The sequence below is a fragment of the Callorhinchus milii genome, unplaced genomic scaffold, assembly GCF_018977255.1.
Source record: "Callorhinchus milii isolate IMCB2004 unplaced genomic scaffold, IMCB_Cmil_1.0 Scaffold12, whole genome shotgun sequence".
In the NCBI taxonomy this organism is placed as follows: Eukaryota; Metazoa; Chordata; class Chondrichthyes; order Chimaeriformes; family Callorhinchidae; genus Callorhinchus; species Callorhinchus milii.
The window spans coordinates 17,980,668-18,004,694 of NW_024704753.1; the positions used below are offsets into that span (position 1 = coordinate 17,980,668).

A 24,027-nucleotide genomic window follows, 5' to 3' on the forward strand; every position below is an offset into this window, starting at 1 on the left:
TAGGGTGGGAAACAGCAGCTTTACAGCCCTGAAGATCCTACTATAAACACTATAAACAGCTTTGTAACTGACGGAGTGTTTGTAAACATTCAGCAGTGGGGGTCAGACCCCGATTACCTATTTGTAAATATTCGAACTGCGGGAAATAAATCCGCATTTTCTTTTGGAAACAAAAAAGAAAACACATTCTTGTCCCACGGTCTCAACGCGTCCGGGTTACCAGGGCCGACCCTCCAGGGCAGCGCTGGGGGGAGCGCTGCGCCGTCAGAGGTCCCGTCCTTCGGTTGAGACATTAAACCCCGAGGCCCCTCTGCCCGTGTGGGTGAATATCCCCTTATCCTACTGTATTGGACACGGGAGAAGGGACTTTCTCTCCCAGTGTCCCGGCACAACAAAGCGATGTCAGGTTATCTGACAATGGAGACCCATCTGGTTTGCTCCCGAGCATTCACCCGCACCCACGTTACTTAAGTGAAAGCACAGGAACTGGGTTCTTTACAGTCCTTCTTTGTGTTGTGCTTCCAGCCCGTCGACGACCTCCTGCGTTGCGGCATCTGCTTCGAGTACTTCGACATTGCCATGATCATCCCTCAGTGTTCGCATAACTGTGAGTGTCTCTGGAGCCGTTTCATACAGTGCTGTTTATCAGACACGGTGCTAATGCAGCCCCGAGTGTGATATACTACTACTACTACTACTAATAATAATACTAATAATAATAATAATCCTCGCATTTGACACAGAGCCTCATCACGTCTTCGAGACGTCTCAAAGCGCTTCGCAGGATACACTGTAAAGTGAATTGACTGTATTTTGTGGGCGAAACTCTCACAGCAGTCAGTGTCCCACAAACAGTCGTGGATCGAGTGAACAAATTATTATTATTATTTGAAGGGATTATTATCCGCCAATCGACTAACAACCGGGTTTCTACTTACTGCTGAGCAAACAGAGGCGCGGGGAGTGCAGTCAATTCACTTTACAGTGTATCCTGTGGAGCGCTTTGAGACGTCTCGAAGACGTGATAAGGCGCCGTATCAAATGCCGGGATTATTATTATCGTCAATAGTAATTCTATTTCCCGCCCGCGGCTGCCATTCCTGAGTTGAAGCGCTCTGGGACGCTATCCTACAAGAGGGGCACTATATAAATGCAAGTTGTTGTTGCTGGATTCCTATTTTTTTTCAGGCCACGGGTTTCTGAGGACGGAAGGGGCCTTTAAGGACATTGAGGATTGAGTTACATAATTCACTGCTGACAAGCCCGAAGGATGATAAAACAATAAATCTGCCACATTCCTTAATCTTGGCCTTCTCTCTCTCTCTCTCTCTCCCTCTCTCTAGATTGTTCGCTTTGCGTACGGAAATTCCTGTCTTATAAAACTCAGTGTCCAATCTGCTGTGCGGTGAGTAAAATGATTCCCTCTGTCTCGAAGCAGCAAGTTCCCAACTACCCGGGAACCTTCTCCATAAAATAATAAGCCGGAGACGTTTCATCGTCATAATAATAATCCTTGCATTTGATATGGCGCCTTATCACGTCGTTGATGCGTCTCAGAATATAGTGTAAACTGTGGATTTTGTGGGCGAAACAAAGAGAATGTTTTATAACCCTCTCATTCTTTTTTTGTTTAATAACCGACAACATAATTTGTGGCCTCTGTTATTTCAATCTAAATGTCACTTTCGAAACTGGTTTGTACGTCCCTATTTGCAGTTGGTGTTTGACTTCCCCTCATATTTTAGATCGATTTCTTACACCTCTCGTTTTTAATATGAAATCCGTGAAGAATTGAACTAAGAGGACATAATATTCCAAGGCAATCTTGAAGATAAAATGAACGGATTTCATTTGCCAAAACAAAACTGCTGCCAAACTCGATGGATTTCCACCAGTTCTGTCAAAGGTTTTCACTCGCTCCAGTGAATCACCTCATAAAACTACAACTGAACATCTTTATTGGAAACATATTTCTGGGGCTTCTCGGTTGTGTTTCACACCTTGTCCTGTGGTGCAAATCGATTAAAAAAAATAATAAAAAATTGCCCCCGAAAGATCCTTATCTTCCTTTTTTGAGACTCTACAGTAATTTGGGGCAAAATAGAGGAAATCGCCGCTGAACCCCAAATACCCAATAATTTGGTCACTCAACCCACGGCTGTTTGCCGGGACGCTGCCGTGCGCAATTGGCTGCCGCGTTTCGCCCACAAAATATCCGGTCAATTCACTTTTAAGACGTGATAAGGCGCCGTATCAAATGTGAGGATTATTATTATTATTAGTAGTAGTATTATCGCTGCTGTTGTCCTGTCTGTCCACCAGAAGATGCCAGAGAGCAGCCCAGCAGATGGCCCTTCCTGTTGCTGGACATTTTCTACTCTGCGTCTCATTTGAGAGAGAGAGAGAAAGAGAGAGAGAGTGTGTGTGTGACTGGGTCGAGGGGTGGTGGGTTTGGGGGAGGGGGGAAGCCAGAATGATGAGGGAATGGTGATGGGTGTAGGAGGGGGTTGGGGGGAGGAGAGGAAAAGACATTTGTGCTGTTACCGAAATATTGCGCTCTCGACGACGACGACAACTTGCATTTGCGCAGCGCCCCTTCGCGCGGGTTAGTGTCCCGGAGCTCGGGACGGTGTCGGGAGTGGGGGGGGGGGGGGGAGTGGGTGGGTGGGTGGGAGGGGGTCAAAAAGGAAGGTCTTTAGGTGAAATTTGAAGGTGAGGAGGGAGGAAGGTGCGGGGGGTGCGAGGCGGAGGGATTGAGGGTAGAGAGCTCCAGAGTTTCGGGGCGTAGGGGCTGAAGGCAAAGCCACCGATGGTGGGGCGGAGGGAACGAGGGGCAAATCGGCTGTGGAGTCGGCCGGGGATTTTCACGCCGGGGAATAGCAGCTTCCAGCCATCAGCTGGTGGTCAATATTGATATATATATATATACATATATATGTAAATATATTTCTCATCCTCGTTCCTCACAGACAGTCACGGAGCCTGAGCTGAGGAATAACAGACTCTTGGACGAGTTGGTGAAGTGCTTTCGTTCTGTGAGGTACGAACACCTTCTGTCGGGCGGAGTCGGCGGGTGGGAGGCCCCGCGGACCGTTATAAGTCGGGGTCGTCCTTTCCGCAGGGTCGGGATTTCATCGCTGCGGTCGATGTATCACAACAACGATACTAAGAAGAATCATTCACTGATTCGTAATTAATAATCAACAAAAAAAAAACCGCAGTCCCACGACAGTGACAATGAGCGGCGACGCCGGCGACGGATAAGCGAAGTAATTAACAATATAAATAATAAGTGGTCATAATTAATCCCCAAAATAAGAAGAAATCACAATGGTTAACAATAAATCCTAATGATCAACAATAAATGACAATAAATGATAATAAATAACAATAATTAGTAATAAATAACAATGAATAACAATAATAATTAATAGCCGAGAGGTCTCTGACCCGGTGCCTCACTACACGTCTTCGCGAAACGTCACGAAGCGCTTCACGGGGTCGCGCCGTTGGAAGTGTAGTGACTGTGCGAGTGCAGCCGACTGCTCGCGGCGACGGCCCCACAAACCGCCGTGGGGTGAAGTGACCGAATTATTGGTGGTGGTGGTGTTGTCGTTGTTGTTGTTGTTGTTTTAGTTTATTTTGTTGCGCGGTTTGCGCTGAAGCCGCAGAACCCCCGAGTGGCAAAACCTGCGCCAGTCCTCCAGCGCCAGTCCTCCAGTGCCAGTCCTCCAGGGTGTACCAGTCCTCCAGTGCCAGTCCTCCAGTGCCAGTCCTCCAGGGTGTACCAGTCCTCCAGTGCCAGTCCTCCAGGGTGTACCAGTCCTCCAGGGTGTACCAGTCCTCCAGTGCCAGTCCTCCAGGGTGTACCAGTCCTCCAGTGCCAGTCCTCCAGGGTGTACCAGTCCTCCCGGTGCCGGTCTCGCTGTCAGGAAGGCGGCCCCGGGGCTGAGCTCGAGGCAGAGTGGCTCCGAGGCCCCTCCGGGCCCCCGTGTCGGCAGTGAGAGGAGGTGGGGGTTGAGCTGCAGCCGCGCGGGTTTGTGGGGACGTCGCTGCCGCTGCCGCTGCCGCTGCCGCGATTCGCCCACAAAGCGCACAGTCACCACACCTGACGGGGTGTCCCCTGCGAAGCGCTTTGAGACGTCTCGACGACGCGGCGTTATTGTTGCTGTTGTCGATCAGGTTTTCAAACAGCGGCAAACGTCGCACGCGTTAAAAAAAAAAAAAAAGAGGGCAGGAACACGCGTTGCTTCTGGGTGTGACCCGGTTCAGGGTCAAGCAACCCCCCCCCCACCCCCACCCCCCCCCCAACCCACCCCACCCACCCCACCGCCGCCCACCCCACCCCCACCCACCCCCACCCGTAGGCTCAGAGCCTCTGCCCAGTTTGTCGTCAGAGCCGTTCAGACGAGTTACATGGCGGCTCCTATTCCTGGTCCCCGCGCAGCGCTGGAGAACCTCATCACCGCCGTCACAAAGCGGGCGCTACAGTCTGGCTCCGGGACCCAAGGTTATGGGGGGAGTGGTGGGGGTGGGGGGGAGGGGTGGGGGCGGTGAAGATAGTCGGGGGTCCTGCTTTTGATCACCATCCAGGGATCCTCGCCACAAAGTGCGCAGACGATCGGCGCGGCGGGGTCAGCTGTTTGCTGGGGTCCCACCCGCGGCCGAATGGCCTCCGCCGGCTGGCGCTCGCTCGCGAGACTCACCGGTAAATGTCATCGCTCGAACGACTGATGCTTTAGGAACCTTAGCTCTATAACTGGTACCTTCTTGTTGTTGTTGTTGTTGTTGTTAGGACTGACGCCCGGCTCTCGGGGACTCTGTTGTTGCGGTCGTTGGAGCTGTTTTCGCGGCAGGAAAACGGGGGAGAGAGAAAAGAATTGAAACGGGATTTTTTAGTGAACAATATTCTCTCTTCTCGGTCCAAACGTACTTTACGGCGGATTCTTTTCGCCGTGAAGGCCACGTTTTGCGTTTCGCCCGCAAAATATGCAGTCAGTTCACTTCACAGTGTATCCTGCGAAGCGCTTTGAGACGTCTCGAAGACATAATAAGGCGCCGTATCAAATGAAGGATTATTATTATGTTCCCATTTAAATTCCACTGGGCAGGAGCAAGTTTGGTTCAGCTTCGCAAAGGAGCTTACGTGACATGTAATAAATATACAACGACTTTCCTTCCAGCTGCATCCAAGTCGTTTGGACTTGATGAACGAGACCAAGATTTACACGTTCAGACCACAATCTGAGCCGAACGCACTGTTCTTTAAAGTAGTCCAAAAAAACTTGTGAGTCATGAGGGCACAGAGTTTGAAGTCGAGTAGAAATCGAGAGTTTATTACTGGCCGTATAACCTCAGATTATGAGATGAAGCTACGTGAGGCTTATCGGACTCCTGCTACTTTAAAATAATAGTAATTTGGTCACTCAATCCGCGACTGTTTGTGGGGAAATCAATGTGCGCAGTTGTCGCGTTTCTCCCGCACAGTATTACAGTCGATTCACTTTATATTCTGTGAAGCGTTTTGAGACGACGAGAAGACGTGATAATGCGCTATATCAAAAGCGAGGATTATTATTATATTATTTCCTTCTGGCTGAGGAATCTGCTTCCTCAACTAACTTGAAACATACAGTATTATAAACTATCCAGAAATACAGAATACTGATTTGGATTTCATCTCTCTCTCTCTCTCTCTCTCTCCCCCCCTATCTCTTCCCTCCCTCACTCCTGGGTGAAATTGGTGACTATGACTTGAGACTCAGCTACAGCAGTTAATACTATCTTGCTAAACAGTTGATGCTGTATTAATAATAATAAATAATAATTTTTGCAGGTGATACAGCGCCTTATCACGTTCTTGAGACGTCCCAAAGCGCTTCACAGGACATTCTGTAAAGTGAACCGACTGTATATTTTTCGACGAAATATAATTTAATTATATTTAATTAAAGTAATGATTTAAAGGTGATTGCAATGGCTCCACCAGTAGTCTCACGGCATTTAATTTAAACTCAATCCACGACTGTTTGTGGGACGCTGCTGTGTGCAATTGGCTGCCACGTTTTGCCCACAAAATGTACGGTCAGTTCACTTTGCAGTATATTCGGTGAAGCGCTTTGAGACGTCTTGAAGGCGCTGTATCAAGTGCAAGGATTATTATTATTATGAGGACGATGATGGTTATGAAGCATTGATTCCAATTCCAGGAGAGAAATTGGGTGATTTTTGTTTTGTTCAAAAAAAAAAGTGATCTGGAACAGGATCGAGGATTAGAAGGATACGTACGTCTACACAGAGTCGATTGATTGCTTTGTGGAGCATAATGGCTCCTACTTAAGCTGCAGGAAACATGGCAATGTCATGCCACGGAAGGCATCTGATCTGGGAGGCGGAATTTAAGGTTAGATGGTTACGTTTGAGCTGCCTGCGGTGGTTAGGATCTGGACGGAAAGCAATTCAGCTGCCCGTGGTCGCAGAGGTACGTGGTGCACCGAGGATTTGATGCCCAAAGACTTGACTCCCAACACTGTGCCCTGAAGGCTGTAAGAGTAATGCTTGGGGCCATAAAGCCACACGCTCGCTTGTCAAATGAATAAACATTTGTATCGACTGTAAGCCCCAGTGGTCTGTCGAGCTGTCTGCCAGCGCTCTCTTAACAAGGAATACTGGAGGGGGAATAGACTGAGGAATGGATAATAACAATACTACTAATAATAATCCTTGCATTTTGACACAGCGCCTCATCACGTCTTCGAGACGTCTCAAAGCGCTGCACAGGGTACGCCGTAAAGTGAATTGACTGTGTATTTCGTGGGCGAAAACGCGCCCGCCCGTTGCGCGAGGGGCGGCACACGTGCGGTGAGTGAGGTTAATCGATCGTCTGTTTGTGCTCCCTGGGATTCCTCCCGTAGGGAGTTGCTGTTGGAGTGTGATTTGGAACCGTCGCCGTCACCAACCCAGACGATGCCCAAATCCGCTTCGGAAAAGCCACCCGGAGGCCCCAGGGGCCATGCTAACATGGCACCGTCCATCACAGCCATGGAGAGATTCCTGACCAGGAGCCCTTCCTCGAAACTTGCGAAGGCTTCGCTAGCCCCGTCCATCAAGCAGCTGAAAGGCCCCCAACAGGGGAAACTTAGAGCAATCGCTGCACGAACGGCAAGCGTTTCATCTGATAACACGGCCCTCCCGAGCGAGAGCATCGCCCTCTGCACAGAGGCACCTTCTACGTCCAGTTTAGCAGCGAAAGGTGAGATTATTTCTCGCTATTTGGCTCAATGGGAAACATTCTTGCTTCTGGGTCAGAGAAGGTTGGTTGTGGGTTTGGGCACTGTATCTATCGGGACTTTGTATCTTGGCTGAAGCTTTTTTGCAGCGCTGGGGGAAGCCCTACATTGCTGGTGAGGCTGCTCGTCAAACAGGATGTTAAAACAGGGGTCCCATCTGCTAATTCAGGAGGATACCGTGTATGTTATTTGGAGAGAAATGTTCACCATGAGTCAATATAGAGTAAGAACCATAAATGCCCTGTACCTTACACATTGCAGCTTGTATTGAGTAAGTGTATTGACTGGTGATGTGGTCGTTATACAGATGAGCAAAGGGACTGGATTGACTCTCACAGACTATGCTGAATTCATTGATCTGGGCAAGGCTACAATTGGCTTTGGGATAGAGAGCAATGGGAGGGGAAAATCAGACAGGGTTCCCGCTCCTGATCACAACACAGTGATCTCCGGGATGGTATCATGTGTGAAGGGCGCTATACAAATGCAAGTTGTTGTCGTCGTCGTCGTATCTCTGCTGCTGTTGGAATGAGGCTCAGGGTTGGTTCCCGATACTAACAGCTTGGGTTTTCACTGAGAAAGGATCAGTGGTTTTACTGTGAGCTACGTGTGGCGAGTCTTATTGCCCAGTGTGTGTGGAACCGGGTGCCAGGGTGAGTTAGCGAGTCAGACTGCAGCAGTTACCCCCAACGCAAACTCTGGACTCCCCCAAACCATGGCTCTTGCCAACCTGCGCCTAATACCAGAATTAGGTAAGCAGGATATGTCCCTCCAGCGAGAGAGAGCGGATTCCATTCCAACAATCTATCTCTGGGATTTCCACGTGTAGGTGGGATGCAATGAATTCTCAGCTTGGTTTGGAGACTCCAAACCAGGTGGGGTGTAAGTAAGCTCGGTGATGGGCTTCCACGTGTGTCAGACACTTGGCTGACCACAAAAAATCTGAGGAAAGGGAAAACGGGAGAAAGCAGCAGAAACAAACAATTGAAATGTCTTTGCTCTTAGCTCGTTTGTAGCTGTTGGTGTCTAACTTGTGCTTTCTCTTTTCGTTCCTTCAGTGCAGTGTCCAATCTGCAGTGTTGACATTTCTGAAGCTAACATCAACAGGCACCTAGACAACTGTTTAGCACGAGAAGACAAGATAGAGAGCTTGCGAAGGTACAGTGTATACAAACTGATCTACTGTATTCCATCAAGACTTTGAGGGGCAGACTGGTCATTGGGGACAGTGAATCTTTCCACTTGGCTCCTGTTAACCCAGCAAACTAAAATCCAAACAGATAGGGTGTTCCTCGCTAGACGGGCTCACTGTAAGGAAGCTAGCCAGGCCGTGCTCTCAATGGCAAGCTATGCAGGTTTAGCTAGTACTCCAAAGTGCACTTTGGGGTCCCCAAGCCTCGGCTCTCCCCAACTTGCGCTTAATTAATTATTAGTCATTAGTATTAGGCATGTGCATGGTTCCCAAGGAGAGAGTGTGAATGAATTCCATTCCTGACACGGGGAAATTTCCATGCGTGGGTGGCAAGCATATGTGGAATTCTGTCTGGTCCCGAAGCTCTTAAGCATTAAGAATCCCATTAAGAGACTCTTAACGGGTTTCCGTGTGTATCAGACAGCCGGCTGGCCAACAAGTAGAAAAGAGGAGTGTGGCTGTCAAAGGAGAGAGTGTTTCTGAAACTACATTTGTTTCTACGCGTAACCCTAGGACAAGCTTTACTCTTTGTTCTTTGTTCCATTTTCTTAACCAGCGAATGTTCAACCGTCTATACAGAGAGAGGTTTCATTGTGGAAGGGGCCACACATTTCCCTACTACCTGAAGAACATTTACTTACACAAAATATCATTTATCAGAACAAAATTATTTAAAATAACAGCCTGGGACCTTGGGTCTCTGAAATCACAACCAAAATAAGGCTTTTTGTGTCTTTTTTTTTAACGGTTCATTCATCATTAGTTTAGGGATTTTTTAACAAATGTTCTTGTGATTAGCTGGATATAATAATAATAATCCTTGCATTGACATAGCACCTTTGCACGTCTTTGAGACGTCTCAAAGCGCTTCACAGAATATACTGTAAAGTGAATTAACTGTTACTAAATCAAAGTCGATGTGTGGTGGGTGATCAAGAGTTATGATTAGACAATAATATTAATTATCTGGACAAAGTAAGTCAATGAAGAAAAGGCAGAAAGGATCAAAAGAGGAAAGATGGAAAATCTTGAAGTGTTTTACACTGATTCTAGGAACATATACAACAATTTATGGAATTCAAAACATGTGTTGAAAGAAAGTAATAATAATAACCCTTGCATTTGATACAGCGCCTCATCACGTCCCCGAGACATCTCAAATCGCTTCACAGGATACACTGTAAAGTGAATTGACTGGATATTTTTTGGGTGAAACGCGGCAGCCAATTGCGCACAGCAGCGTCCCCACAAACAGACGTGGACTGAGTGACCAAATTTATTTTTGAAGGGATTATAAGCTCCGGAAAAGCGATCTGCCAAGCGACTAACAGCCGGGTTCCTACTTACTGTTGAGTAAACAGAGGTATGTGTACAGTAACCACAACAACAAAATTACATTTGTATAGCGCCTTTCGCGTCGGGAGGACGCCCCAAGGCACTGGAAGGAAACTTGCCTAAAGTTTGGCCCTGCCCGGGCATCGAACCCAGGTCCTCTCGTGAGAGAGGCGAGCGCTCTGACGCTGAGCTACTGGACTCCATGATTTGTACTAACTGCAAAAAATAAAAACACACTCCCAAAAACATGACAACTAAAAATGAAGAATAAGAAGAATGCATAACATAGAAGCCACAAGTAAACACGCAAGCCAAGAACCTCCAGACAGCTCACCACATCTGGAGCTCATTCCCTCCCCATTATTTGAACTCGCCCGTTTCCAATTCTCCTTCCCGCAATTAGCTTTACTGAACAACAACCTGACAACCTGTCCTTCGGAATTAGCAGTCGATAGGACAGCAGGAGGTGACCCGTAACAAACAACTTGCATTGCTGTAATAATAAATAATAATCCTCGCATTTGATATCATGTTGTCGAGACGTCTCAAAGCGCTTCACTGGATATACTGCTAAGCGTAGCGACTGTGTATTTTGTGGGCGAAACGCGGCAGCCAATTTGCGCACAGCAGCGTCCCCACAAACAGCCGTGGATTGAGTGACTAAATTATTATTTTTTTTAAAAAAATTAAACCACCGAAGAGGTAAATTGTTAAGGTGGGATTTAAAGATAGATAAAGAGGGGTTGAGGCGGAGGGATGATCAAAACAAGAAGAGTATGTGACGTTCCCAGGTGCAACACAGCCTCCACACATGGGGAGCGTTGGAAAAGCTTATTTTGATTACTAGGGCCATTTCAGGAAATGTGGCCGTATCAAATTCCATTTGTTTTCAAATTGAGAAACAGGTGAAGGATCAAAGGCCAACATTTAAAAGAGTGAGAGAGAGTGAGAAGGCAACATAAGTCAAGAAGTAGTATTGAATGGTATTACAGTGCGAGATATTAAGCCTGTGGCTTGTAGGAGGAAGGGTTTTCTAAGGATTTTCCGAGGTTGAAATAAGGTGAAGTAGGTTTCTCTCGAGGTAAATGAGTTGGAATAATCGGTGGCGCTGTGAGTCAATTTCATCACCTTTGAGAATGCAGGGAGGAGTAAGAAAATAAGCGACGCATATTTGGAGTCTCCTTATCCATCTGCCTCTGTTTACCCGGCAGTAAGTTAGTCGAATGGCCGATCGTTTTCTGAGGGTAATAATCCCTTCAAAAAAAAAGTAATAGTTTGGTCCCTCAATCCACGGCTGTTCGTGGGGAACGCTGCTGTGCGCGATTGGCTGCAGCGTTTCGCCCACAAAAGATACAGTCACTACACTTTACAGTATATCCTGTGAAGCGCTTTGAGACATCTCAACGATGCGATAAGGCGCCGTATCAAATGCGAGGATTATTATTATTATTATCATCAGAAGAGGTGACGGTTGAGAGGAGAGCGATTTTAGGGGAAGCAATAGAAAAGACAGGTGGCGATGAAAAAAAAGAGAGGTGTTTAATTTCTCTGAAATCAGTTTGCAATATTTATTTTAATGAGCCCTCGTCAGTATAAAGAGCACAGTTCTCTTTGGTGAATGTTATCTGCTGCGTATTCAGACTCTTGAGTGCATTTAGAGATGCTGCAGGAACCAGAATCTGTCATGCCACAGACTTTGTTATGTAAAATTATCCATCGGGGAGAGTTGCAAAGCTGGAGGGGATAAGATGTTTTAGAAATTATTTGTAACTTACTCTTGAGATGTATCTGGCATTCCCCGGGATAGGATTGTACTGTGTCTAACTCGCTCGTCACGGTTCAACCACTTCGCTGCTGGTGCTCTGTGTAATCGCATTGCTCTACAATCAAATTAGGATTTTTATTTCGAAGCATCTTTCCCCGAAGAGCCAAGTACTCCTTGTTCTAACTAGGTTCTGGAAAAGTTTTGTGCAATAACGTCTACCACATTTTCATCAGAATTGAAGTGCTGATGTTTTGCACCAAAGAATTGCCTGTCCAACTGAGGTTAGCTGCACTGTAAAGTGTCGTGACTGTATATTTTGTGTGCGATACGTGGCAGCCAATTGCGCACAGCAGCGTCCCCACAAACAGCCGTGGATTGAGTGACCAAATTATTATTACCATTTTTTTTTGAAGGTATTATTCCCCTCGGAAAAGTGATCCGCCAATCAACTAACAACCGGATTCCTACTTATTGTCAGTTAAACAGAGGCGTGTTGAGTAAGGAAATTTGCCCAACTTTTCGCCCTGCCCAGGAATCAAACCCAGGTCCTCTCGCTTGCGAGGCAAGTGCTCTAACCACTGAGCCACAGGACCCCACGTGTGAGAATAAAAGACCAGTTGTAGCATAACAAATGTCACCTAATGGTTCAGCTAACTCAACATAGTCTGTATAACTCAGTTGCTCACACGATAGTTCTCTTGGTAACCTCTGCTTATTATAAGGGAACCCTGTTGAGATAACATGACCAATGATCCTTCAGCTAATAAATATGTAGCATCTCTGCGGAATTACACTGCTGACTTTGAAACAAGAAGCTATATAAAGCAGAGAGCCCCCATAGGCCTCCAGATGTGTCTTTTCATTGCCACCTGCGTTTACGAAATGAAAACGCAGGAGGTGACAGAGGCCACTGTGATTTTTCCAGAGGGAGGTAATAATAATAATGGTAATAATCTTTGCATTCGATGTAGGGCCTTATCACGTCTTTGAAACGTCTCAAAGCGCTTCACCGGTTACACTGTAAAGTGAATTGTCTGTATATTTTGTGGGCCAAACGCTTTCCGGGCTAATAATCCTTCCAAAAAAGACCTGATAATAATAATAATAATAATATAAGGCGCTATATTAAATGCAAGGCTTACTATTATTATCACTAAAATGACCCAATGTTTCTCTTGTGTTTTATTTCACCGCAGTACTACCATGAAACGGAAATTGATGCCGAAAGTCGTCTACAACTTGCTTTCGGATCGGGATCTGAAGAAGAGGTTGAAGGAGTGTGGACTCTCCTCTCAGGGGACCAAAGCCCAGCTGATTAAAAGGCACCAAGCGTTTGTGCAAATGTACAATGCCCAATGTGACTCTCTCAACCCCCAGTCAGGTAAGCCAGCTCCTTACCCAAGCGAGAGGACCGGGGTTCGATCCCCGGGCAGGGCGAAACGTTGGGCAAGTTTCCTTACTCCACACACAAGTAGGAACCCGGTTGTTAGTCGCTTGATGGATCGCTTTTCCCGGTATAATAATCCCTTCAGAAGAAAATAATCGTAGTAATTTGGGACACCCCTGAGCACAATTGTCTGCCGTGTTTCTCCCGGAAAATATACAGTCGCTTCACTTTGCAGTGTATCCCGTGAAGCGCTTTGAGACGTCTCGAAGACGTGATGAGGCGCTGTATCAAATGCGAGGATTACAACGACAACAATTTGCATTTACATTGCGCCCTCCACGCAGGGTAGAGTCTCAGGGCGCCTAACAGTGAAACAGTGACTCCGAGCCGGGGCGGAGGGGAGGTAGTGACCATAAGCACGGTCGAACAGGAAGGTTTTCAGGCGGGACTTGAAAAAGGGGAGAGAGAGAGCAGGGGTGGGGGGGTGGGCAAGGCGGATCATTATTATTACTACAGATGACAGTAAAATATTTCACACAATGGATTAAAGTAGGATAGATTTAGTATTTTCTATGATTTAACTCTCTATCGTCCCAAAGTAACACGTCCCAATACAAGGGAAGTCTCAAAAGTCACTTGTATAATCGTCAAATGCACAGGGTGAGTCTATGAGGCTGTCCTCACTGGACTCCACACAAACACGCTGTAAACTTACACATGAGTTATTGAAGCCTCCAGACATTTGAAACCGCAGTATTTCATTGTGATCGCTTTCCCCAAACGCTCGCAGTGTTTCCGTGTTTGGATTTGCAGTCCTCTTATTTTTTGTTCAGCGATGAGCGTGAGCCGAGAACATCAGCGAAAGGAACAGTTTGATATATTCTGCAAACGAACAAAGCGCCCGAGTGTTATATAAGGCATCGTTTCAATGTTTCATAGGGCCTGGCGGCACGGGAGTGTTTAAGCTGGAGGCTTTGATTTTAACTTGTAGAAATGTGGTTAAATTGAGTCTCGCGAGGAATAAAGTGTTTGACCCAGCAACGTGTTGAGGCGCTGACGTGCAGTAATGCCTTGGGCAGCCAGACACATTACAAGTGGGACTTGTCGGCCAGCGTCAAGTGATTTGTGTGGAGGAGTTGGGTTTTTTTTGGGTTAAAAAAAACACAACTGGTTTAAATAAACATTTCCCGGTTGGAGTTGGTATTTTTTTCAAGCCCCTTGAAAGCAGGAGGTTGTGGTCCCACACGCTGAACTCCTGTGGCCAGGCAAAGGCCAGTTCCATCTTTATTCCCCCACCAGAGTGTGCGTTAACCTTGGCAAAGCAATCATACTGATCACTGCATGTTAAGTGATTGTTAAGGGATGGACCGGAAACGGACCATTAGATGGTTCTTGGTACAATCCTGCTGACGTCACAGTATCCCGTGCACAGAAACTAAAGTGTTTCTGTAATTGCGATGCACGGTAATGTGTTTTGGACAACGTCCGGGTATGTTACACTGCTCAGTGGAACCTGGTTCTTGTTGTTCCGTAGCTTGGTATGGATATCGCCGCCTGGCAAGCCTTCCTACTGCTTGTCCAGCTCGGAGCCACCCTATCTCTGGGATTGCCAGGTGTAGGTGGGATGCACGGAATTCTCAGCTTGGTTCGGAGACGCTTAAGCAACGCTGATGGGTTTCCGCACGTGTCAGACACCCCGGCTGACTTCCCCCCCCCACCCCTGCCCCCCCCAGAAATTGTTGTTGCGTTACATAAGGTTTGCAGTTCTCTGAGCCAGGCTTGAATGACAGTTTGAGTGCTCGAAATCATAGCACTCTAGAGCCACAAGACAGCTCGCTGCCACTGCCAGCCATTATCATGTAATTTTCTCAGACTCTCTCATCGTCTAAACAAATCTTATCAACTGACAGTTTGGAGTCAGCGGAGAGCAGGTGGAAGGGAATGGTGCGCACACACACACACACAGAGATCAGGATCATTTATTTTTTGCACTTGGGCAAATTTGCTTCTGAACACGGCGGGTAACAAAACTTAACAAAAGTCCCTTTGCACCATCCGCTGCGCCCATCCACAATTTGAAAATCGTGGCACTTTACTCAATGAAGCGGCGTTCAAACGGCGAAGGGAAATTGTGGCTTTGCTGAGATCATCTAAAGATAGAACCTGGCATTACCGTAGCAATGTAGCAGGTTACAACCATCTGAAATTGCTTCCCAGGTCATTACTGCTTCGTGTGGTGTGAGATTTTGTGAGGGAGAGCGAGCGTGTGCAGCCACGAATCGAATGACTAATTAAGCTGGAGGACTCGATCCCCTCAGGAATTCTTTTCAGTTAATATATAATGAATATTCAGCAGCCTTTCCTTGATTACTTTTGTCGGTGAATTTCAGTGCTACTCTTGCTTGCGTTTTGAGGGCGAACTGTGCCTAGAAAGAATTTGCCTGTAAGATTTGATCGACATTTCGCCCACAATATGTACTGTCAATTCACTTCACAGTATATCCTGTGACGCACTTTGTGATCTCTCGAAGACGTGATAAGGCGCTGTATCCAATGCAAGGATTATTATTATTAAATATAAACCAAGGATTATGTTCGGGTCTGAACATATTTCCATTGTTTTTGAATTATTCGCTTGACATCTGCAATCCATTAGCAATAAAATATTTTGCATTCATGACAATTCATGTCTCTTATTCCAGTTCTGATTGATAGAATTTCTTTTTAAAGAGTCCTCTGTCTACCGTTTCTCTTTTGCGTTATTGCACTAAATCGGTGAGAGGGAGAGAAAAAAAAACACTAAAACTATTCTACGCAATATATTCTAAAATATGACCCATCATCCATAGTTATACATCCTTAGATCACAAAATTCACATTGCGGTATATTCCGTGAAGGGCTTTGAGACGTCTCGAAGGCATGATAAGGAGCTATATCAAATGCAGGATTACTATTAATATTATCAATTGCCGTTCTAATTTTGGGAACTAGTCAAAGAATGGAGGATTGAAGAGAATCAGATGGTAGAAGTTCAATCTTCAATCGAGGGCGAAACCTCGGGCGAGTTTCCTTACTCCACACACAGTCTAATAATAATCCCTCCAAAAACAAAAAGAATAAAAAAATGGTCATTTTCAATCCACGGCTGTTTGTGGGGACGCTGCTGTGCGCAATTGGCTGCCGCGTTTCCGCCCACAAATATACAGTCAATTCACTTTACAGCATAATCTGTGAAGCGCTTTGAGACGTCTAGAAGACGTGAAAAGCGCTATATCAAATGCAAGCTTCATAATTATTATTAATCTCTTCCCATTTGTCCTCCCACCATCCAATTTCCTCCCCTCTTTACTTGAAGCTTCTAATGGGATATAGTTCACTGGGCACTTTATAGCACAGTTGATAGATAGTGGCTTGATTTCTTCCTAATCCTGGAAAGTGGCTGATGGTATCATTCCTTTCCTGCTGACTTTGACTTGAGAGCAGAAAACTCATCACAGACCATAGATCAACCGAGAGACCCTTAATGTCGATGGTTCAGTGTAACATGACATGGAATGTAATTTGCTAGCCCCAGCTACCAGACGAGGCTGATTTCTCCCGAGTAGTACAAACATGATACCATCGCAGTCTTCTCCGAATCGCTCAAGTTTAAGTGGGATATTTCCTTCACTTAAATAATTTGATTCTGCCGACCTGGATTGACGCTGTAACGCATTCGATTGTTTCACAGCGTAAATGCATGGACGCAGTTGAATATGTGCGTCCACAGAATATACACTTTACGGTGTATTCTGTGAAGCGCTTTGAGACGCCTCGAAGACGTGATAAGAATCTTATCACATCTTCCAGACTTCTCAAGGCGATCGATCCACCTGAAGAATTGTGCCATATACACTTCATTACATGGGGCCATTTGACTCTTGAGCAATTGAAGAAGGCAATGTTCAGGTTATGAGAGACAGAGAAAGAGAGAGAGAGAGAGAGAGAAAACGCTGCAATGCCAAGACAATAGCACTGTCAGGCTGCGTTCTGTCAGAATTTGCATTGACACTGTTTGGCAGATGGAACAGTGCAGTGCATCTTTCACAGACCGTAATTCTGATTTTATAAAACCTTGCTGGATTTGTTTTCAAGTTGAATTATTTTATTTTCCCCTCTATCATGCCAAGCCTGGAGAACTTACCCTTTGATGAAGTGCCCAGACTTTATCGCTTCTCAAATTACACGATGGTGCAGAAACTGAAGCTTAATGATAATAATCCTCGCATTTGATAATTTGCCTACAAAATACACAGTCAATTCAATTCACAGTATATTCTGTGAAGCGCTTTGACACATCTCGAAGACGTGATAATGCGCTGTGTTCCCCTGGCGGGTGGGTCGGGAACCCGAGGACACCGATTTAAAATAGTTGTTAGAAACAGAGGGGAAGTGAGGAGAAATTTTTTCACGCAGCGAGTTGTTGGGATCTGGAATGCATTGCCTGAAAGGCTGGTGGAAGCCGATTCGATAACAACTTTTAAGAGAGAAGATAATTATTTGCGGAGGACAAGTTTGCAGGGCTATGGAGAGAGCACGGGGGAGTGGGGTTGAATTGGATAGTTCTTTTCAAACAGCCGGCACAGACACGATGGCCTGAATGGCCTCTTTCTATGCTGTATAATTCTATGATATCAAACGCAAGGATTATTATTATTATCAGCGTTAAAGTAACAAAGCATTCGAACAAATCATAAAAGTATGAGTCATGTGAACAGCGCAAAGCTCTTGGGGGAGATGGATCATCAGGCTTTTGAGTAGCCGCAGGGAATTACAATTGAAGAGCATTGAACTCGGTATTCAGGAGACATAGGGAGGGAAGCTGTTTGTGAGGCTGTTTGTGTTTCAGTTGAGAACTAGTTGGACTCAGCTGAAAGTAGCTTGTCACATGCGTTCTAGATATCCTGCTCAATTAAGACTAGCAGAACTTGTGGAGGTCACCTTCCTCGCTTCATTTCTTTAAAAGCATTTACTCTGAAAACTCCCCACGTAATCAAAATAAATCCCTCTCACTGCTAAGCCCATCCAGCAACGAGTAATGAAATTCACTCACTTACTGCTCATCCACCTCCTACATTGAAGGTGGCTTGGATATTCTTTGGGGGAAAGGCATCCTGTGCCCAATTGGCCTCCGCGTTTCGCCCACAAAATACACAGTCAATTCACTTTACAGTCCATCCTGTGAAGCGCTTTGAGACGTCTCAAAACGCTTCACAAAAATAATACACTGTAAAGTGAATTGACTGTATTTTGGGGGAGAAATTCTTGATTCACCCCTTCCTCTTTTTTGAGGGGGTTGTTGACTGTCTTCTAGTCCTTTGATAACACCTTCCCCCTACCCCCCCCCCAAGTGAATATGCAACTCGCAAATATATCAACTAAAGCCGCCCTAATTCTTCTCCAAATTCTTTCGAAATTCGAAGATGAATCCCATCTGGCTCAGGTGTTATGTAGACATTTAATTCTGTCTAACAGATGCTCCTAAAAAGACCAGAGTTCAAACATTAATTTTATGTTGTCTGCGCCTGAGTTCCTTGGAATCAAAGAGAAGTTAGAAGTAGATTTGCCAATATTTGAAATGTCATCTTGATTTGTACTAGTCCAAGGCTAATCTACAATGAATGCTCAAAGGTCTCCAAACTCCAACCCTGAGTCACTTCACACACGCCATTTAAGAACAAGGTAATCAGTGTTTATATAATATGATTAAATCTAATATAACAATACATTGAATATAAATATATTAAATAGAATAATATTATAATCCTTGAATTCGATATGGCGTCTTATCACTTAGTCAAAGCGTCTCAAAGCTCTTCACAGGATTTATGGCAAAGTGTAGTGACTGTATTTTGTAGACGAACAAAGGCAGCAAATTTGCACACAGCAATGTACAACCGGCAAGTAAGTGAATGATCAATTATACCCGGAGGATTGTTGGCCAGGAAACTCCCTTCTCGTTTTGAACCGTGTCATGGGATCTTTAACTTCCCCGTGAACGTGCATATGAAACCTCGGTTTAAACACCTCGTCTGAAGAACGGCACCTCCAACAATGCAACTCTCCTCCAAACGCTGTATTGGAACATCAGCCTCGGCTGTAAGTTCACGTCCCCAAGTGGGGGCTTGAGCCCACAACCTTCTGACTGAGAGGTGAGACTGAGAGAGTGCCGGTCAGACTTTAAGTTTAATTTTGTAAAGCAAAAAAATGCTCACCCTCTGCTGAAATTTCTAATCAAAATTGCTTCACGTTTGAACATTAGATTTGTCTCTGTTAGCAGAGACCGGACCACAGTATGAATTCTCCTAATCTCTGGAGAGAACCATCACAGCAGTTATTGGAGTCCTTCTGACCCAAACGCAAGGAAATAATCCATGAGGAAATTGGTTTTGCCCACCAAATATACAGTCAATTCACTTTACGGTATATTCTGTGGCTTTGAGAGGTCTCGAAGGCACTATATCAAATGCAAGGAGTATTATTATTATTATTACCTCTTTGCTTTCTGCTGATGTTTTCAGGTCCAAGCTAACCTCAGCTGAAAGATTAATCCAGCCCATGGCGAGTGAGCATGTGTCCCTCGGATCTGATTGTCGTGCTTGACTGGAACAGTGGGAACCTTTCCATTTGAGATACTTTCCATCCAGCCGCCATTTGAAGTTGCGGAGATGGCCAAAACCCACCATGTGTCAGTCTGTCCACTTCTCTGGAACATTGGGCTCCAATGCAAAAATGTGATACTGGCAAAAAAAAAGTAGTTGGGAGCATGCTGAGAGCTTCCAAGAATCAGATTTTTTTTTGTTCCACCAACTGTGTCCTGGCAACTCGATTCTTCTGTAATCTGATACAGCGTAGGGTGAGAGAGAGAGGGTCTCAGTTAGAGGCATGGAGGTGTGTGTGTGTGTATGTGTGTGTCTCTCTTTCTCTCCCTCTAAGTCTGTTTCTCTGTCTGCTTACAGGAGTAGGCCACTCAGCCCCTCGAGCCTGTTCTGCCATTCCTATCAGATCGCAGCTGATCTGTACCTCAATTCCAATTACTAGCATTTGCTCCATATCCCTTTTTTACCCTGACCTAACAAATATCTCTTTAATCTCTGGTCTGCCTCTCCTGCCCCACCACCCCCTTTGTTTTGCATCACTAACATCCCTCTAACCCAATATCCCCTGCCCTCCACCCCATTTTCTCCTTTGGCTTTGCTTGCCCGCCACATGACCGTACTTTCAGCACCTGGGGTCATCTATAAAGAACATCTGTTTGGGTAAAGTCCATTGGAGAAATCCTGGAGGGGTCAGCGGAGGTGAAGGAGAGAATATACTGTAAAGTGAATTGACTGTGTATTTTGCGGGCGAAACGCGGCAGCCAATTGCACACAGCAGCGTCCCCACAAACAGCCGTGGGTTGAGTGACCAAATTATTATTTTTTTGGAAGGAATTACTACGCCCGGAAAAGCGATCCACCAATCGACTAACTAACCTACTCACTACTACGTAAACAGAGACAGGTGGAGTAAGGAAACTTGCCCAACATTTTGCCCTGCCCAGGCTTTCTCGCTTGCAAGACAAGTGCTCTAACCACTAAGCTACAAGACTACACATCTCAGGATGCTTCAAGTCTCTCGATCCACCGAGTGAAACTGTCCATCCATACAACCCTAATACACCACTGACCCGAAAAGCTCTAAGCTCCAACCTCCTCTTAATGAGCAAAACCTCACTCGCCCATTGTACGAAATACTTAAAATTCCACTCTGCTTATCTCACAGAATGGTGAGTAATGAGCACTTATTAATATTCATTGTTTGTGATACTGATAAGTGGACTGACTCCCTGCTGGTGAATGACTGGCATTAGAGTATCAAACTGTCTGTCAAACGATAAGTCGATGACTGATACCCAATAGCAAAGTGATTTGCATGAGTGATTGATACCAAAGACGTAAACAGAATTAATAATCCCTTCCTTTGGAGAGGACGGATTGAGAAAATGAGTTCCAGTCATGTTGTGGATAGTATGAGGTTAGCCCTGCATGGCCCCTGCAACACATTTAACAGCAATGTTAATGCTTTAATCGTACACATGATTTAAATCATGTTCCCCTAATAGCTCAATAGTGTTAATACACGCAATGCATTGTAGAACTGAGCGTTGCACATCTGGAAGTCCTGAGGTTCACTGAGCTAGTAATAATAATAATCCGTGCATTTAATATACCGCCTTATCATGTCGTTGAGAAGTGTTTCACAGATTACACTTAAAGCGAATTGACTGTGGATTTTTTGGGCAAAACGTGGCACTCATCCAATATTCTCAATGTTCCTGGACTAGCAAAGAGGGAAGAGGAAGGAATGGGACACCGTTTCTGTTTAAATTACTGATCAGTGACCCTTGAAAGTCCATATTAAAATAAACTTGGGTGAAGATAAGGTACAGAAAAGAGCGACAGAAATGTTCCCTGATGTTTGGTGGGGATGAACTGTGGTGAACTAACAAGAGAGATACAGCTTTACAATCTGGGAAGAAGGCAGTCGTGGAACTATTATTCAAGTATATAAAATATTTAACGATAATGGTTAATATGAAGCCAGACAATTACTGCGGAGTTGGACCAGATGACTTGAATGGAAACCAGTGAAAAAGTTAAAATTCAGAACAGATGTCATGAAAAAAAAAAATCCCTCTTGAAGTGATAAATGGTAGGAATCATCTAGCAAGCAAGGTACTGGAAGAAAAAACACTGAAGTTATTCAGGGCACAGCGGGTGACAGATGTGAGAGAGAGTGAGTTGGTGTGCTGGAGAAATCAGCTTTGATGGGTCAAATGACTTTTTTCTCATTGCTGTCCTTTTCTTCTATTCCTCAATATAATTTAAATGAAAATTACATTTTAATTCAAGTACGTTTTTATTTTAATTTAATCACATTCTTGTTTAATTTCACCCACGAAATACAGTCAATTCACTGTTAAAGTGGAGTCCTGTAGCTCAGTGGTTAGAGCACTCGCCTCACAAGCGAGAGACCTGGGTTCGATTTCTGGCAGGGTGAAGCCTTTGGGCAAGTTTCCTTACTCCACACGCCCTCAAGAAAAAAAAACAATAATAAATTGGTCATTTCAATCCACAGCTGCTTTGTGGGGACGCTGCTGTGCGCAATTGGCTGCCGCGTTTCATCCACAAAATATACAATCAATTCACTTTACAGTATATTCTGTGTGGCGCTTTGAGACCTCTAGAAGACGTGGTAAGGCGCTATATTATATGCAAGGATTATTATTATTAATACAATATATATCCCATTTCTAAGTTACTAAAATTAAATTCTGGAACATTTAATGCCTGTTAAGCCACTGAATTTCCAAATTCCGGAATTTAAATCGTCCTTTTTGTTTGAGAGCGCACAGGTCAGTAATCCTAAAATGCTGACCTGTTTAGTTTGACTTTCTCATTCACTTAAATGCATTTCATTACCTCTTGCTACTAGTGTTCACTTAAAAAGAGTAGGAATGCATTTGATGAAGTACCTTATCACCTTGAGATGTGGAGGCATCTCAAGGTCTTTATAGGATTTTACTGAGGCATATGTGTGTATTGTATATATATATATGTGTATATGGCAGCCAAATTGTGCACAGCAATCGCCCACAAACAGCCATGATTGATTGACTGGTTTATCTGGGAAGGACAAGTTTGCAGGGCTATGGAGAGAGAGAGAGCAGGGGAGTGGGATTGATTTGAATAGCTCTTTTCAAAGAACCGACACAGGCATGATGGGCCGAATGGCCTCCTTCCGTGCTATATAATTCTATAATTCTATGATCTGGGGAATTGTCGGCCAGGAGCAACTCCCTTCTCTTTTCAAATAGGACCAATGGGATCTTAAACGTCCCCCTAGACAGAGAGATTGGACCTCGGTTTAACGGCCCCTCCGAGGGACGGCACCTTGGACAATGTAATGTTCTCTTGCACCACCTCCCTCTTCGCCTCTCATCTCCCTGGCCCACCCCTCCTCCCACCCTGTAAAGTGCTTTCGGATGTTTTCTTACATAAAAATCAAGTTCTTACCCAGCCCATCTCCCAGCATTGAGCTCACTGGATAATAATAATAATCCTTGCATTTGATACAGCGCCTTATCACGTCCTCGAGACGTCTGAGAGCGCTTCACAGGATGCGCTGTAAGTGCAGTGACTGTGTGTTTTGTGGGAGAACCGGTTAGAGATCAAGAGATGAGACTGTGGCTAATTTTCTGCTCCTCTTTCCCCCGACCTTTCTCCCCAAGGCGAGGTGTGAAGTATCTCCCTACCTCAGGCCTGACTGGAATCAGTCAACTTAGCGCCTTAGATCCTCAGGCTTTCTGTGGCTCAGTTACTCACGGACTAAACTCGCTCATTTCTAATTGCTTATCTTTTTTTTAATCCCTTTGTCTGCAAACAGCGGCCGAGATTGTGAAGAAAATCGAAAGCAATGAAAAGAGCCAAGCTCAGCTCGAAAAACAGGCCAGCCAAAATGTAAGTTACCTTTAATATTCGGCAGAAATTCTCTGCAATTTTTCGTGTAAATGGATCCGAGGAGCAAAACTACACCGACTGTTTTATCTGTTTTATCAGGTGCTGAAATTTTCGAAGAACCAGTCAGAAAAAGAAATCGATGAGATACATACAAATTATCGCAAGTATTTTTTTTCCACTTCCAACTAACGTAATAATAACATTACCATTTGATACAGCGCCTCATCACGTCTTCGAGGCGTCTCAAAGCGCTTCACGGGATGCACTGGGCCCGGGTTTTAAAGTTAATTATTTAATATAATGAATGAGACAGTTGCTATTCAGTAAGAGAGAGAAAGAGTTCTCCACGCCGTTTTAAGGGACTGCAATTCGAGTGGAGCCTGCAAAATATACAATCAATTCACTTTACAGCGTATCCTGTGAAGCGCTTTGAGACGTCTCGAAGACGTGATGAGGCGCTGTATCGAATGCCAGGATTGTTGTTGTTGCTATTGATTCTCACCTGCTGTGTTTGCAT

The 24,027-nt window shown here is 45.1% G+C and overlaps 1 protein-coding gene across 3 annotated transcripts in view; it reads left to right on the forward strand.

Annotated features, from left to right (window-relative positions):
* The window catches only part of rad18 (RAD18 E3 ubiquitin protein ligase), a 51,503-nt gene that overhangs the window by 553 nt on the left and 26,923 nt on the right, over window positions 1-24,027 (forward strand). For all 3 annotated transcript variants that reach the window (XR_006085426.1, XR_006085427.1, XM_042339654.1), the window contains exons 2-9: window positions 526-607; window positions 1,344-1,405; window positions 2,970-3,040; window positions 6,915-7,252; window positions 8,348-8,447; window positions 12,778-12,962; window positions 23,437-23,510; window positions 23,610-23,670. Coding sequence is in view for 1 of the 3 variants with exons in the window: in XM_042339654.1 (XP_042195588.1) it covers window positions 526-607; window positions 1,344-1,405; window positions 2,970-3,040; window positions 6,915-7,252; window positions 8,348-8,447; window positions 12,778-12,962; window positions 23,437-23,510; window positions 23,610-23,670 (973 nt within the window). In the remaining 2 variants the exon portion in view is untranslated. The remainder of the gene's footprint in view (window positions 1-525; window positions 608-1,343; window positions 1,406-2,969; window positions 3,041-6,914; window positions 7,253-8,347; window positions 8,448-12,777; window positions 12,963-23,436; window positions 23,511-23,609; window positions 23,671-24,027) is intronic.